We start from the raw sequence: 18,582 nt of genomic DNA, 5'->3' as shown, positions 1-18,582 counted from the left end.
AAGTACATAATACGTTCGTGAAAAGGCTATTATACCTATTTTCCTAATTTTCCAATTGATCAATTCGAATATTTTCGTAGAGTAGATTTATTGTTCTGTGACTTTAATGCGTCATGATTAAAGTGTCAGTTCTACATTTAGACACGAAATCTTTCATGCGGAATGTAAACCAATCAGGAAAGAGGTCACGAAGAAAAGAAACGTCGAGATTTTGTACTTTCGCGAACATAAAGTACGTTCGTTCTGTTTTGAGTAAAGTGACATTTATCTAAAGATTTTTTAAGTAGACGCTAGATTATCGGCTTTGTAACGAATTAAGAATCACAACTTTCAAAATCTTTCCTGGGATAAAGTTTAATAGAGTGGAGCGTCCGTGTGTTTGTGTGCACAGAAAGAATTAACGTATTGAAGGATGAATTGGGCAAAAAGTTTGGAGAAAAATAAAAAAAAGAATTCATTCGATATAACAGGAAGATTCATAGAAAGAATTAGGAAATAATAACAAAATGTGATCTTCTAAATCATTCGAGATAGAAACATAATTGGCAATAAAAATTCGCGAATTCATTTCAAACTATTCGTGTTACTTGATTCACCCTTTCTTCTATATTTTTATTTGTGTTTTCATGTTGTTTTCGTATACTATTTACTATCAAGGGATCGAATTAATATGTAGAACTAATATAATATTTAGAAATAAAATTGTAATATACTTGAGTTATCTTTGAAGTACTCATAAACGTTAGCGACGTATCGTAGCAGATCTCAACACGAGTTTCTACTTGATCTCTAGTGACTACTTTCCATCCACGTGAGTGAACACGTCGAGTATCTTAACATTCATTGTCAAAATCAACACATGAGATGTCACTTTCTACTCCCTCTTCTCTCTTATCTCTAAGGAATAATGTTAACAAACGAAGCCACAGTGTTCCTTAACTTGTATACAATTTATTTTGAGTAGTTTGAGTTTATCGAGCAAAATGCTCTTTGAGGTTTAAGCCTGAACCTCAGGGGTTCCTTACGAGATCTCTATTTACCTAGTTAATTACGGCTAATTGCTTTTCGGCTACTTATATCTCTCTCTCTCTCACACACACACACACACAAATACATTGAGTTCCATACTCCATTTTACCTATCACATTTACATTTCTCTCAATATTTCTATTTATCATCTACTAAACTCGTTTTATCAAATGTAATCCTTAATCTATATAATCCATCAATTAAATAATATATTTCATTTTCATATATAACTACAATTCATTTATAACCCTCATTACTGATGAATAACTTGTCATGTTTAGATAATATTAATAAATTGAAAAAAATGTACAAGAAAAAAATACTTCATTTAACTTGGACGATAATTTTGACAAGGATACCTAATGAAATCTTGATTTTACTCTAATCTGATTTACTTTTATAATACAATTAGACAGATATTAATTTTTCATTATAATCAGTTTTATTAGGTCGAGTCATAAGTAACTTCCAATGCGACTATGTAGAATCTATTTTTCTTATTTACCTACTATAAATCACCGAAACAAACGAATTTTTGGTATCACTATATAGATGAGGATTCAGTTAGTCTTCTGTCAACTTTTGTATGTAGTCAATGTTACATTTAACTATTTTTTTTAACTTCTGAAATGGATAGTAAACAGTGAATATTCGACGTGTAATGCTTTAGGAATTTAAACAAGGCAATAGCACTAAAGTGGCAGCTGAAAAAATATGCAGCGTATACGGTGCAGGATTGATAACTGATAGGGCAGTAAGAAATTGGTTTGTAAAATTCCGTTCTGGAGATACGACCATAAAAGACGAACCGAGTGCAGGACGTTTTTCCAACTTTGACGAACCTTTTAAAGGTAATATTGGAACAAAATTCAATAGATATGTCCAACAAATACAAAGAGTGCAAAAAAAACACCATGAAAAGTATCGTGCACTTATCAGTGACAGAAACACCATTCTTTGTCTCATAAAAAACGGAAGTTATTTATGACTGGACCTAATATTAATAAACCATGAGCAACTTGTTAACGATTCGTTGCGTGTAGATATTTTTAATTAATTTCAATAACAATATTCATAGTTTTACGCGCAAAAGATATTTTGGTTAATTTATGTTATTATTTGGGACAAGATAAGTCAATAAAAGTTTTCCTTAGTTTTAGAATTTAAGATCGTCGACATTTCAAGAGCGAAAAAAAAAGTTCTTTTCGTTCTTCGTACTTCAGACGCACTCGTAGTTATACGAAGAAAACAAAACTCTAGTGTTTACCTGGATGGAACGTAGTTGTGGTGGTGGTAGTAATGGGGAGTTGCATTGTGTGTATAGGTGCATTCTGTGTAAGTTAGTCTCACAATCGTGTTGTGCGAAGCCGGTAGCAAATGTTAGGTGCGATCAATCGTAGAAACTTTTGCATTAGAATTAACTTTCAACCACGCGAGTTCTTCGTCGAAATATTCGTGTACATTTCAGAAAATACAATCTTCAAATATCTAACGACCGGATATTGGTTAAGACATTTTTTTTTAAAATGGTAGAACAAGTTAATTGATCTATTAATTCTACATTCTTGTTTTCTTTTTTTCTACCATCAATTCACAAATTTCAAAAATTTCTTCTATACCAATGTTCGCATTTAAATCTTATCTCCTCTCTCAATACCATTTAATTTTCAAGTTAGCAAGATGAAAAGCCATTAGTCAGTTGACAAGCACAACCTTCTTCAAGTATCTAAGGATTACCTGTAATTACTAAAGACGGCATCGAGAAATCGGAAGTCGATTAAAACAATATTTGCCTTTAACCAAAGTAAACTGATATTTTCAAGGTTTTTTTTTTATTCGTCGGGGTATCTTAGTCAATGTATGAGAAATACCAGCTTACGGAAAATAAAGATGAAAATAACGCAAAAATGCTTGAGAACGTGCTAATAAATCCAATTACTTTTTACCTCTCGCTTGTCAGGGTGCTTGAGAAAATGCGACTAACGATTTTCTCTCTCTCTCTCTCTCTCTCTCTCTCTCTCTCTTTCCCTTTCTCAAAGTAAAAAGAAAAATGTCAGAAGAGGAAGAAACAGTTATGTCTTCTTCGTTAAATTAATTTTTCCTTCTCGTTAATCAACTCGTCGTGCCTCACCATTCTCGCTTTTTTCTTTCTTTAACCTATTAGATAATGAATCTCAAATCTTAATCTTCATTTTGTCCAAAAAAATATTAACCCTTTTTTTCTAATCTCACGTTCCCATCTCTCTCATTTATTCATCTCTCTTTCTCTCATTTCTCTTTTTTTCGGTTGATCTAATCTTTGGTTTAATCTTTAACTGGTGATTTACTTAGCAGGGGCAAACCTGACATTGAGTTACTAAAATCACGTCTTATTTAATTTTGATTTTGATCTGAAAGAAATGGTACATATAATTTTGAAGCTTTAGGAATATTAAATGAATCAAAATAAAGTAGGAAAATTTACAAGAATAGTTAAGGTATGAAATTGAAATTAAATCCGTAGATTACATCCGATAGAACGGCACAATTCGCAGAACATTGATTTTCAATGTAAGAGATGGATAACTATTGAGCATTTGTGTTGTAATGAAAAGAAAAGTAGATTTTAAAGACAGATCAAATTTCATTTTTATACTTGTGTATTAAATTACTACTACTAAATTACTACTAAAATACTTGTGTATTAACTACTTGTATATTTATATATTGCCTAGTTTAAGTATATACAATACATCTATAAATACGTACCTACGTATGTATATGTTCATCGTGCTTTGCCATCCCCTGACTAGGGTTTTACGTCTTTCTTTTCTCGCCTCGTTCATACCTTCAGGGATGAAGGCCACTCACATTGGCTTTTTCTGTTTGACCTACTACTACACTACTACTACTATTACCAACACTATTCAAAAAGCATTGGCCGGATGTGCGATTGGTCGAAGCTTCTACCGCGAGGAAGGGTAACTGGCGAATTAGATACCTTTTGGAGCTTTTTAAAGAACAATACAAAGAGCTTCCCTCTTTTCTTTCTCTGCTGTATTCTACATCGACTTGTTCTTAAGATACATTAACAAGTCCTTTTTGTTCATTTTTTTCTTTTCTTATTTCAACGAGTCGACGAATCGAAACATTGCTCGGAATTATTCATTTTCGACAATCGATATAACGCAAAAGCTTTAAGGAATATATTTTCAGAAAGTCGATATATTTGAAAGTATGCATCATGTATGTATGTACATATTTGTATAGAAGTGTGTGGGATTTACAGATATTTTCACATTGTTCAAACACGTCAGAATTCTTTAACATTTCCTTCTCGCTTCGTTTGTTCCTATTTCTTTTTCATTTTCTTTCTCTCTTTCTTCCTTATTTTCTTTCTTTCTCGTTGTGTTTTTATTTTGGCAAGGAGTATTTAAGTAATTGAAATAACCTAGTACGTAAGTCATACTCTAACTGACAATTTGAAACTCCTTATAATTGTTTCATGAGAGAGAAGCGAGCTGAAAGTAGAGTATCCTTCATATTCTTCATATTCTTCGACACGTGTTCATGAGAACGTTGAATACAACAGAGAAAATAGTTACAAGGTTGTACACTTATACACGGATATGAAATACTTGAAGAAAATTAGATATGTATATATATTTAAAAAAATAAAGCTTTACTTAAAGAAATAATTTTTTTTTTTTAACAATAAAATTGTTAATGAATTAGTCTATTCTAATCGATTCTATGAATCAACATTCATCTGGCAAACTCTCTTGTTATTAATTAGGAGTAACGTTGATAGATACATATCATCGAATAATTAATGATTTAGGAGATATCAATACATCGATCGACTACTTGTTGATGGTAAGTTATCTTTTAATGAAAAGGGACTCACATTTATTTTTTTTCCTGGTTATTAGATATACAGTAATTCACAGGAGTATTCGTACACACACACACATACACATATTTAGATAGATATTTATTTCAAGTATCATCCTTAGCATTCATTTTTACGGTTGAACAACGGCTATACGAAACAGCTTTTAGCAATTAGTTGGAAAAGGGATATTGTTAAAACGATGCTGGATATCCTGTCGGTCGAACGATAATCGACAGTTCACGTGTAAATGAGGTAACTCATGATTAAAGGACGAACCAAGTACAAATTTAGACGAGAAAGAAAATGACCAAGTGCACCATCGTTTCTCGAGTTTAACTAATTTAAGTGGGACTTGATGGTTACAATACACATTGATCAATTAGTATGCGTGTATGATACGTGTTTTATTAAAATATAGACCTTTAACGCGTTAAGGGACATCATAAGGGTTCCTTGGTCATTTATAAATATAAAATTAATACTCGTGTAGTATTAATTTAATATAATATTTTTTGCATTATATTATTATTAATATTTCAACACTTTATGATAGTTACAAAATCTTATAGTCCTAATATTGTTAAATATCTAAATTTTAAATCTTCGATTGATTTATTTATTTCACGTAATAATTTCGAATCAGGATTTATGTATACATAAGTATATCCCATTTATCGAAAGTAATTTTTCTAAAGAGGATTTAGGTGTGAGAGCAAGCAAGCAGACAAGTAAAGCTTCGCACGCTTTGCACGAAACGACTCGAGCAGGCTAATCCGATCGTAAGGGATGAAACCTAAACGTTGTTCACGTGGGAAACTTCGAACGTTCTCGTAGCACGCTGCTATAAGTCGTAGACGAGTGCCTCGCTCGCTTGCGCATTACATTCATACACATTTTATTATTAACACTTTGCCAAAAATTCAAATCAAATTTAATTTCAATGTTTTTCATTTTTATATTATATAAAACAGTGTTAATTATCTAATAATTCAAATAAATATTCAACACATAATTGATCATTGAAATTTGAATATCGATTAAAAAAAAAAAAAGATGAAAAGATAGTTAACACGTAATGGCCATTGCAATCATTTAGTTCGCACATGTTTTCATCGGTCGCTAGCTTTCGTCCAGCTTTTCCTAGCATGCCTTTAACAACATGAAGGGGCCTTGTAGATAATATAGAAAAGCGATTCAAATTGATATCAATGAAAATCGCACGAGGATAGGTTAAAGTAGATTAGAGTAGTATAATTACAGTATTCTTCAAACTTGTCTAATTGAAAATTCAAAAAATACATTAATATAGTATAGTATTTAAATAACCAAGAAATTTTTAATTAAAAATTTTACATTTTGTCAATAAAGTTTGTTGTTCAAACGAGTATCGCATCTATAAGAAATTAATGAGATACTGTAGACAAGAAAATTCTATCAACAACGTTAAGACATTCTGATAATACAAAAATTAAAAATCTATAATATCGAGTTAATAGGAATTGTTTCTCCAATATAAATCCTTGAAGTTCATCCCTTAAATATATAGATTTTGGTTTGATAAAGTTTGTAGAAAATTGTTTGAAAAAATATTTCTTGAAAAATAAATTGATGAACGATGAAAAAAAAAACAAAGAAAATAAGAAAAAATGAAAAACAAGACAATTTGAAAGAATACTGTTGTAGAGAGTTGGGATTAGGGAATGTAATGTGGTGTATACAAGCTCCGCTTTCATTAACCTGCATCATCCTTGTCCACTATTCAGGTAAGGTGGACGAAAAAGCGACGCAGCTACACGCGATAGCGTCTTTGAAGGTGCTACTGGATGCAACGAGGCCTCACAACGGTGCTGCGACCTCGACAGCGGCCCATTATTCCGGTACAACCTCTAGGGAGACCACCCTACAACTTCAACAGGGTTCTCAGGGTACCACAACGACTACCACCACGACAACTACTACTGCTGGCACCACAGCTGGCATTCAGGAACTTCCAAACGGCGGTATAGCCGCCGGTCTCGACGCCGGCCTCGAATCGGTAATTCTTACATCTATACCGGGTGTCCAACTAATTCCTTAATCCTATCGAATATTCGCCCTTTATATCAAGGGACCAACTTCTAACTAAGAAACAACCAACTTATATCGCACCAACAAGTTCTTGCCAGTTTTTATTTTTATAATTTTTATTAAAAAATAAGTAATAACTTAAATATTCTTTCGATTTTTATTATAAAGACAATCTGACACTTTGAAGAATCTCGATTGCTTAATTAAAAATACGAATCAGTATAGGCAACAGTTTGAATTAAAGTATACACGCGTGTAAAGATCGAATAACAAACGAAGAGAAAATCTAATTAGTCTGAAAACCAAAAAGAAGAATAAAGTGAAAAATGGGGTTACAAATAATAAGATTTTATTTCACAAACTAATTATTATCCAAATTTTCGATTAATCCGATGTATTATTTGACCTGGAAAATGATTGTCTTTTAAGTCTTTTTTATTAATTTTTTTCTTTTTTTTTTTTTTTACATAAAAACATTTCAAAACGAGCAAATGTAAAATTTTAATTCAAGAACCGATTGATTATATTAGACATAACTCTCGAAAATAGTATCAAAGTAGGACACCCAGTATGTATATGCAATCAATCATTACGTACTTCGAATAGTTTTCCCGCCTGCTAACATTCCTTCCTTCCTGTTTCCTTAAGATATCCTTCTGGAACGTGTCACGTGACCAATCATCATTCTTTTCTTCCTTATCCTACAAAGAAATGGTGAAGGATTGATAGGGGGAGGGAGAAAGAAAAAGAGGATAAGAGGGAAATGAAGAGAGTGAGAGAGAGAGAGAGAGGTTAAAAATGGGGAAAGGAAGATTAACGGGATAGAATACTACTACTTCGTTTATTCGTTTGCTAACTACAACGAGGTCATTGGGTCAAATTGAAAGGCATTAAAAGTAAACTTATTTTTAAACTGCGTTATGTATAAAGAGTAGGAGGAAGTTGTTAGGAGAATGCTTCGTTATTCGCAAACGAGAGCATCGTTTGACGTCAAACTCTTGATATCTTTCTCGATGTTGCGTGAGTGTTCTCTCTCTCTCTCTCTCTCTCTCTCTCTCTCTCCCTCTCTGTGTTTTCTTCGCAAGGAAACGCGTTTACGATATACACAGAATAGTTAAAGGTAGGAAACGATCAGCCGTGTTTCTCAGCCCTTTAACATTTTTCAACGATCGATAAAGTGCATTTAGAATTCTACTCAATTATTCTCATTTTCCGTATCGACCAACCGAAGTACTTTTCACGGTTAATCTCTTTTTATCTAACCGCTGTACGAATATTTTCTTTTTTTTCTAGTTAAATGTTAAACGTTAAATGTTGGTTAAGAATTTCGATTTAGTTATAAAACGAGAACTTTTTTTCGTCGAGACTTATCGTACGAGTACACTTATCGCATTTAATCGTTTCCATGTAATGAGTAATTTACAGATTTGTTCGTTTCTTTCTTATTTTTTTTTTTTTTTACTTTATCCTGTTCTTGTAATTAATGTTAAAAACGTTGGTTAAATAATTTGGATTTATTTACATTTATTCGATCGGTTTGTTTTAATCTTTCAATCATAGTTATTTAGATAAGGAAAACGTGTATTGTCTGATCAATGATGTCCTTGTACTACTTAGGTACTAAGGATAGGTGCAAATACGTGTGTATATCGATTTAGGAAATAAGAAAAAGGGAAAGAAAGAGAAAGTGAGATTATAGAAACGCATGGAAAAAGAAATTTCTAAAAAATATTTTATTAAAAATTTATGTATATATGAATCCATAATTATGAAAGTGGTTTAGGTCAAAATTAAAAAAAAATTAGTTTATCAGTTATTACGCACCACATTATTTTAAACTAAATAAATTCAATGTAATTTTCACGATATTGTTAAAAATGAATCGTTAGATAATATTTGTTATTTCAATATTTTATAGAATTCATATAGAGAGTGTTCAAATATAAATCTTTAAATATCTCGAAACAAGAGATATATGACTTAGAGATCACTTTCATAATTATAAGCACATATAAACTGAAAAAGGAAAATTCAATATTAATCAATCGAACTAATTGTTATTATTGTAATTAATAAATATTGAGACAGAATTTAATAATGATTAGATATTGTAATATTTGTTCTTTTTCATGTTCACAAAGCGTGTGGGGTTTATGTAAAAAGCGATTGCCTCGAAAGAAAACTTCAATAGGCTTTCAGATAACGACGACGAATGACGTAGGGCATACGTATATACATAATAATAATAATAATAATAATAATAATAATATATATATATATTATATATAATATATATAATATGTATATATTATATATACATATATATGTATGTCATACGTAAGTACAATTGTTACTCGGAAAAAAAAGAGAGTTGGTTGGTAGGAAAGAAAGATCGATAAATTTTTATCTACCTCGCGAATAGGCGGCAACTGTTATACACATTTATATACATATATATATATATATATATGTGTATCTGTGTATGTGTGTGTGTGTGTACACTGAAAATTATGTATATCTATGCATACATATCTATCTTTTTTCTCTCTCTCTCTCTCACTCTCTCTCTCTCTCTCTTTACAAGTTTCCTCAGGGAGAAGCGTATGACAGTCGATGTAAAAACGTAAAAAACGTAAAAAAAAAGAACGTAACAACCGATATCGGTCCTGTCTTTGTGCTAGCTTATTTATCAGATCGTATCGAAACATTCAACCTGCCATGATAGAAAAACAAATATCGAGTATAATTCGTATAGATCATGATGAGGTTAACGAGAGACACTTTATTCGACGATAGATTACATTGACATATTTCTCGATAAGTTGGAACATTTTTATTTATTTTTATTTTATTCTGACAGAAAATATAATATATTTTCTTTGTTTTAGAATAGTTTAAAAGTTTATATATATATATATATATATATATATATATATATATATATATATATATATATATATAAATATAAGAATACATACATACGTAAAACGCGTAATCCTTATGATTTATTTCGGAAATAAAACAGCTGTTTCCTTTTTCTTCTTCTTCATCTTCGTTTCGCTATATTCCAGTTTATACTTATACATGAAAGAATAAAAATTTTTCAAGCGAAATCCAAATACAGGGTATACACATATTAGATATTTTATTTGTAAACTCGTATACCTCGTAAATTCTCTTTTATACGAAAAGGACCATCATCCTACGGAGACACGATATTAAATTTAAACAAAAAAAAAACAAAAAAACGATGTTTCAATATCTTTTAATAGGAAAGATAAAAAGATAGAGATTATTAAATGAAATATTTATTTTGAGAAATCTACGAACAATCGGGAATCCTAATTACGATTCTAATTCGAGACACATTCTTTCCCATTCCCTCCTTCCCTCTTTCTTTTAGTCGGTTAGAGAGGAGCGAAGTTTAGACCTTTTTTTTCTTTCACGGATAAAAATCGAGCGACCAAGCCTTTTTCGGGTTGATATTAGCTGCTGGTTTCAGGTTGGCGCCGATGGCAGAGATCCTCCGGCCGCTTTGTCCTAAATGAGCGAAAAGGCCTTTTCATTTTGAATGCACCGCGGAATCTAGGTCAATGCTGGCTACACCCACCACCAACACTACCAACCATCCACCGACACCAACTAACTTGTCTTCTCTTTTCTACATTGCACTCGCTGCAACTTGCACTCTTCTTCTACTACTACTACTACTACTACTACTACTACTAGTTGTCTTCTTTTTCTTTTTTTTCTTCTTCTTACCAACGTCTCGTTGCAAAGTCACTAGCCGGCGGCTTTTCCACTGGAATTCCGGATTTTACAAAAAAAACTGGACACCCTTCTTCCACGGTCATTTTCGATCTGTGACCTTCCCATTCTCGTTTTATCTCATTTCCCTTCGAAGTTCTTAACATTAGTATTTATTATTCTTTTCATTTTTCATAAGGTAGTCACATCACGTTTGTCTCACAGTTCATAAAAGTTTTGCGATTGATAATTATTTTTATCATCTTTCATATCGCTAAAAGCTTTTTTATTTCTTTTTTCTTTATTTTTCGGCTCGAATTAATATCTTTTTGTTCTATGGAAAAAATTGATTCGAGTGATAGCGAGTACATTATATATCGAATTTCATACAGTTTCTATAAGCTTGTTCAATGGCAATTGAAGATATGTTAAAAAGGATTGAATGCTACATTAAATTTTTCACTGCTCATATAAATAATATATTTCATTTTTCTTCAATTGCTATTTAATGAAAACCTGCTTGTCCCATAAAAATGATAAATGAAAAATACTAAAAAAAGTGACGTCGCACTTTTTACGATTTATGTCATTAATCTTTCATTTTAGTTTTTAATTCGTTTGTATTATATATATATATATATATAAATTACGTGTCACGTTGTTTGTCCGCAATGGACTCTTAAACTACTGAACCGATTTTAATAAAGTTTTGCACATAGTGTGCAGTTTCATCCAACTTGAAAGATAGGATAGTTTATATCTCAATTTATAATCGCAATATTATTTTATTGCGAATTATTTGTTTATTAACAAAGAGTCATGATTATCTCTGTTAGTTCGATAAGATTCTAACAGATGGCGGTAAAAGGGAATTCGTTGACTTAAGGACGTGTGTATCGGACTGATTGTGAGCCATAGCAACGCGTGGCGGGGCACTCCTATATATATATATATCTATCTATAAATAAAATAAAAACAAATAGAAAAGAAAAATATACATAATATTAATTATAATATAAAAGATTGAATTAAAAAATAGGGAAACTTATAAAATAAAAATTATATTACGCTTTGTAGATAGACAAAAGTTCTTATAATAATTCATCATCCTTTTTAATACACTTTGTAGATCTTTCTAGTGAAATTATTTTTATATGAATTTGAATGCGACACGTGCATATTCAGTACACATCGTTATGTTCCTTCGAACGACGTCTCTTCGTGCGTAATTGCCGCTCCTCGTGTTATAAGATACTAAGTGCAGAGAAATGTAACAATTTTGGTAGCTTTAATGAGTACACGTGTTCACCACTAAAATATTTCTCTCTCTCTCTTTCCTTCTCTTTCTCTTTCTCGACACATCTAGAAACATCTCGCAATTTCAACACACTTTACTCTCTTTAACAATATATATATGTATATAGTGTATGTATGTATATTTTTATTGCCCTAAATTACATTAATTCTAACAAACAAAAGAAAAAGAAAATAAAATGAACATTTTTACAAACATAAAAAAAGAAAGTATATATTTAGGTATTTAATTTTACAACTAACAGAAAATTGTAACTTAAATGAAATTATTGAACAATTGGATACATATATTCGCTATATTTTTCATCTATTGTTTACAAAACATCGAGTATGATAAAATCATTGTAAAGTGTACAATATCAATCTCAATCTCTCAGTATCTTGTTAATAAATCATTTGTTTAAAAAACAACAGGACTAGTTGGGAGAATTCAAGCAGAGTCACAGAAGCTATTGTAATAGGTTTATCCAAGGATGAATAAGGGCTTTCTTTGTGCTTATGCTACGGATTGCAGTTTTTCGAAGCTTATCCCTAGCGTCAAGTTTATTGTGTTTTCTAACAATACACTTCATATGCCTTCTTTTGCTTTCTCCTCTCTCCCTTTATACTTTTAAAAAGAACAGGATAAAGTAAAGGAGAGAAGAAGAAAGAGAGAGAGAAACACTATGTGTATGTTACTCACAATAATAAAAGTTTACTAACTGACGAGTACATCATGTTACGTTAACTATCAAATCTGATTGAAATATTACAGAATGATGGGGATAAAAATAATGTTGGCAGTAAAAAATAAATAGAAAAAAAAGAAATATGTAGTTTGTAAATTTAAATTAATATGTTTTTTTCTTGAATGGAGAAAAATTCATAACGTAGAAGTATACCGACTGTACAACAAACCGGATATCATTAATGTCGTAAAATTACACCGATTAAGATGGGCAGGTCATGTGACGTTTATGGGTGAGGATTGAATAGCGCATAAAATACTGATCGGAAAAGACCACTGGATAGACCGAGACGTAGATGGGAAGACAATATTAGGAGAGATCTTAAGGAAATAGGCTACGAAAACCGCAAATGGAGGGGTAATGCTCAGGGACGGGAACACTGACGGGATTTAGTATTAGGTCGAGTCATAAATAACTTCCGATGCGGTTATGTAGAATCTATTTTTCGTATTTACCTATTATAAGTCACCGAAACAAACGGATTTTCGATATCACTAGATAGATAAGGATTCAGTTAGCCTTCTGGTAACTTTTTTATGCAGTCAATATTACATTTCACCGTTTTTCTTAACTACTGAAATGGATAGTAAAAAGTGCATATTCGACATGTAATGCTTTAAGAATTGAAACAAGGCAATAGCACTAAAGTGGCAACTGAAAAAATATGCAGCGTATACAGTACAGGACTGATAACTGATAGGGCAATCAGAAATTGGTTTGTAAAATTCAGTTCTGGAGATACGATTTTAAAAGATTAACCGAGTGCAGGATGTATTTCCTGCTTTGACGAATTTTTTTAAAGGTAATATTGGAGCAAAATTCAATAGATACGTTGAACAATTGCAAAGAGTGCAAAAAAAACTCCATGAAAGGTGTCTTGCATTTATCAGTCGCAGAAACGCCATTCTTTGTCTCATAAAAAACGGAAGTTATTTATAACTCGACCTAATATTTGCGGCAATCAACTTTCGAGTTCCTAATGCCAATTTAAAATAATAATAATAATGTTTTTTTCTTACATTGGTTTCAGGGCGAAGAGGATGAGCCTCCAGAAGCCTTGGATATGGCCTGGCCTAGTAATTTTAAGAAGAGGATAACTTATATATTAGTAGCACCGATTCTATTTCCTCTATGGCTAACTCTACCAGACACACGAACGCCCAAAGGTATTATTTTATCATTATTTTTATAGACAATTTTATTTTTTGTAGACTTTGAATAATTTATTTCGAAAATTTCACAATGATTTTAGAAATTGTTCATAAAAGATTATAATATTACAATATTTTAACTACAGTATTTGTAATATAATATTAATAATATATATATATATATATATATATATATATATATATATATATATACATCGATAGAAATAATAATAATAATAATAATAATAATAATAATAATAATAATAATAATAATAATAATAATAATAATGTAAGATACGAGTAGGAGCTTCGAAATAATCGAATAAAGACTCGATTAAGTAGAGTGCACGTGGCTAACATCCTTTATTACGCTCACTATAGTAAATTGTTGCGATCTGCTGAAGGGAGAAAGAGAGTATGTCGTGAGTAATATCAAGATGGAGTGGTTTTACACGAGAAAAAATGTAAAGAAAAGATATATAGATAAAAAGAAAGAGAGAGAGAAAGAGAAAGAGATAATAAAGATTCTTCAATTTTTTTTAAATATTCACATTTAACAAACTATTCCTACTTTTTCGAAATAAAATGTTAAAGACTTGTAATGCAAAAATATGAAAGTATCATTCATTGATGATAAATAATATAATCCCTTAATGTTCGAAGATTACATTAAAACCTATATTAATTGTCTACTTGTAAATAGTAATTACTCTTGATCAAAATTTTGCAGATTCATTTTTTTCAGATTATAAAAGTAGAAGATTGACTAAAAGTTTTAAAAGTATCGAACAAAAGTAATTGATATTTTAAATGATTTATTTAGCCCATCTAGCATAACAAGTATAGATAGTATAACTTGTAATTTTGATTTTAATACGTAGTTTGGAACTTAAATTGTGGCAACTATTTATTCACAACCGATACAAATGAGGTACATGTTTGCACCAGTTACTGTCCTTCAATGTAGTCATCAGCGTTGTGTAGAACCCGTTGCCAGCGATTTGGAAGGCGTAATATACCGTTAGCAGAGCCTGTTCTGTTGATGGTGCGAATGGAGCGGTCTACTGCCTGTCGAATCTCTGGAACAGTTCTGAAGCGAATGCCACGATGGGTTCCACATGAATTGACGGAAATGCAGAAATAGATGCGTTACGACGCTGCTCAGACGCACTTGGAGCGCTATGAGCGCGAAGGAGAAGCTTTCTTATGCCGTATCGTAACACTGAATGAGACATGGCAGTAAACCGCTCTATTCGCACCATTAACAGAACAGGCTCTGCTAATGGTATATTACGCCTTCCACATCGCTGGCAACGGGGTCTACACAACGCTGGTGTCTACTTTGAAGGACAGTAACAGAAGCAAACATGTAAATCTTTTGTATCGGTTGTGAATAAACAGTTGCCACTATTTAAGTTCCAACCTACGTACATGAACTAAGAATACTCTAAATTCTTATAAGTTATACTGTACATAAACAAACTACTACCAATTAAACTAACATAAGTATAAAATAATAAATTTTTTTTTGTTCGGATTTAAATGAAAAATACATAATCCATACAAATGAGTTTAAAATGAAGCATAACAAGTATAGCTATTATAACTTATAATTTTGATTTTAATACATGAACTAATAATACTAAAATCTTATAAGTTATACTATAATTTAACAGACTACTACCAATTAAACTAACATAAGTATAAAATAACACATTTTTTTTATTCGGATTAAAATGAAAAATAAATAATCCATACAAATGAGTTTAAAATGAAGGCATCATACGTGATTAAGTTGAAATATAAATTCAACTCTCGTATTTCGAAAATTACATGCATCAATCACGAATAGAGAAGAGAAACGACACATTATCTGGCATCTATTAATGGCCACAATATTTCGGAGTGACACAATGCTTGCGACGAAAGATGATATTGACGCGCTAATTTCGAATCGGCGCCTGATTGTTGCCCTGATCGACGTATTGTGTGTGTCTATTCAATCGTCCAATGAATCACGTCCCACCATATACCAAACATATAGTATATACATATATACATATATATATATATATATATATATATATATATTTTATTTATTTGTTTATGTATTAACCCATCTACACACACATAAATATAATAAACTCATACTTATTTAAACAAATAGATACATACTTTAAATATATAAATATCATTTATGCATAAAACACACACACGATACTTTAGGTGTCAGAAAAGTCGCTGTATCGAATTAAAAAATTATAAATTTTATTCGGTCAATATTTGTAATTACAGCATTGTAGATTTACAAATAGAAACACTTCATCTTGGGATTAGAAACTAAATATTATAATTTTATGTTTAAATTAATACTTTTGGGACACTCCGTATATAGGAATATATATGCATTCCTATATACTTTTTAAGCCCTTTTCAATCTTCTTTAAAGCGTTTCTTTATCGATCGATAAAAAGCAGATCAAATTTTAGATATTTTCTCCGCAAGTATATCTAAGATAGAGAGAAAAGTAAAAAAGTGCAAATTTCAAATGGATATTTCTAGAGATAGAAAAATAATCGATGATGACTTTTCCTTTCTTGATGTCAATAAAACGAATTTGATAAAGTGAGCAAATGAGAGAAAAAAAGATAGAGGGATTGACAAACGAGAATTGGAACGAGGAGGGATCGGATTAGATTACTGAAAGATTAGGAGTCCTCAAGTGCGATTAGTTTTTTTCGATCGTTCCAATAACCGATCGTCATTTACTCGTGTCACGAAATGCGCATCCATCGGAAACTACTTATTTTACCTGATATTTTCTTCAAACTCACATTGTGTAAGAAGTGTTCTCGTCGTCGAATCAAAAAGTAACCATCGACGAATGTGTTCCATTGAAGGAATTATTATAGTCATTAGGTCTGAATAATGTAATTGGTTATAATGACAACATAGTAAGGAGGATTTTATTTGGATTTCAGGAAAAAAATTCTTCGCGGTAACATTCATTGGATCGATCGTGTGGATAGCTGCATACTCGTACCTGATGGTCTGGTGGGCAAACGTTGCAGGTGATACCGTTGGTATTCCACCGGAAGTAATGGGTCTGACGTTCCTGGCTGCCGGTACCAGTATTCCCGATCTCATCACAAGTGTCATAGTAGCACGAAAGGGATTCGGTGATATGGCAGTATCGAGCTCTGTCGGTAGTAACATCTTTGACGTAACTGTTGGGTAAGCAAATTCATTATCATCATATCATAATTAACGACTGATCGATAGATTTCAATCTTTATTTATTAATTCCTATCTCTCATTCTGACTTTTCATAGTTAATTATGATCACGTATAAACCGGATCATCCATGAAAGTCCACTGCATTCATGAAAGCATAAATAAATTTATTTTAATTTATCATTATTCGATCATTCTATAATTATAAATGTGCAGGATGTCTCAAAACGCATTTTTGAAACAAATAAAAAAGGTTTAATATCAGATAAAAAATATAGCCAAATAAAAAGATAATATAGGTTAGTGATTTTAACTTAAACAAAAACGTTCCCGAGGAGGTCAACCTAATTCAAATTGGAATGAAGTTGGCGGTCAGTAGAGGAGAAACGGATTCGGCGGTCACGATGGTCGACCTATCGTGGTATTCTCGTTATCAGACAGTAATCGCGTTCGCCATTCGTTTCTCGTATTATTATATCGTTGATCGATCAAAATACCACGAATACTATGCCATACGTTATTCATTTCCCACCTTGAACCGCTAAGAATATTTCTCTCTCTCAAATCCGCGGATCAAATTTTAAGATATCACTAGATATCACGCCAATAGATTTTTACTCGCACAAATAAATACGCTAAGTATTCGTGACGTTATTTGCCATAATAATAAATTTTATTCTCTATAAATGTCACTTCTGCTTTCATAATAAAAGATATTTATTAAATAGAATTATTATTTTGCTGGTAAAAGATTATGCGAAAAAGAAACTGGGACATCCTGTATATATGTATATATATAATAATTTATTAAATAAAATTATATCAAATAAATAAGCTCGTATAGTTTAGATTATTTTTATGTAATCTTACATATATTGTTCATTTCCGAACAATTGATTACTCTTATGGACGAATCTTTGAAAATGAAATTATACTTTCGACTGAAGACGGAACAGTTCTGGCAGTCGATTTTTCATTGGAGAAACGATGAAAGGATAGAATCCGATCAACGGTCGATCGATCGCGATCGTTTTGTACAATCTAGCTCGGTATCTGCCAGTTGGCAAAGTGCCTGGAATCGGAAACGAACGAAGCTCTAGTTCCTTCATGTTTGTACAGAACGTTCTCTTTCGAAGTAAAGAATCTCATTTTGTAGGAGAAAACGTTTGCAAAAAAATCACTCAGATAATGTCCTTGATATTGATCGATCTATCGGTTTTACGACGAGGCCATCGAATAGAAGAAAGAAAAAAAGAAAAAAGAAAAAAAGAATAAAAATAAAATATTTGATCTATATTTTACAATTCTAGTTTCTGCATTAATTATATTAAGAACTCTCCATCGGTATATATATACACACACACACACACGCACGCGCGCGCGCGCGTACACACGTACACACGTACATACGTACATATATGTATTTACTATGATTTAA

General features: G+C 31.4%; 1 protein-coding gene across 5 annotated transcripts in view; it reads left to right on the top strand.

Moving 5' to 3' along the window:
- Positions 1 to 18,582, top strand: part of Nckx30C (solute carrier family 24 member Nckx30C) — a 57,801-nt gene that overhangs the window by 21,772 nt on the left and 17,447 nt on the right. For all 5 annotated transcript variants that reach the window (XM_015328946.2, XM_089174700.1, XM_015328944.2 and 2 more), the window contains 3 exons: positions 6,667 to 6,938; positions 13,790 to 13,925; positions 16,892 to 17,144. In XM_015328946.2, coding sequence (XP_015184432.1) covers positions 6,667 to 6,938; positions 13,790 to 13,925; positions 16,892 to 17,144 — 661 coding nt within the window. The remainder of the gene's footprint in view (positions 1 to 6,666; positions 6,939 to 13,789; positions 13,926 to 16,891; positions 17,145 to 18,582) is intronic.

This window comes from Polistes dominula, unplaced genomic scaffold, assembly GCF_049000335.1.
Source record: "Polistes dominula isolate Pdom_NZ unplaced genomic scaffold, Pdom_raw_medaka contig_16, whole genome shotgun sequence".
In the NCBI taxonomy this organism is placed as follows: domain Eukaryota; kingdom Metazoa; phylum Arthropoda; class Insecta; order Hymenoptera; family Vespidae; genus Polistes; species Polistes dominula.
The sequence above is the reverse complement of the archived record's forward strand: the minus strand, read 5'-3'. Positions and strand labels throughout refer to the sequence as shown.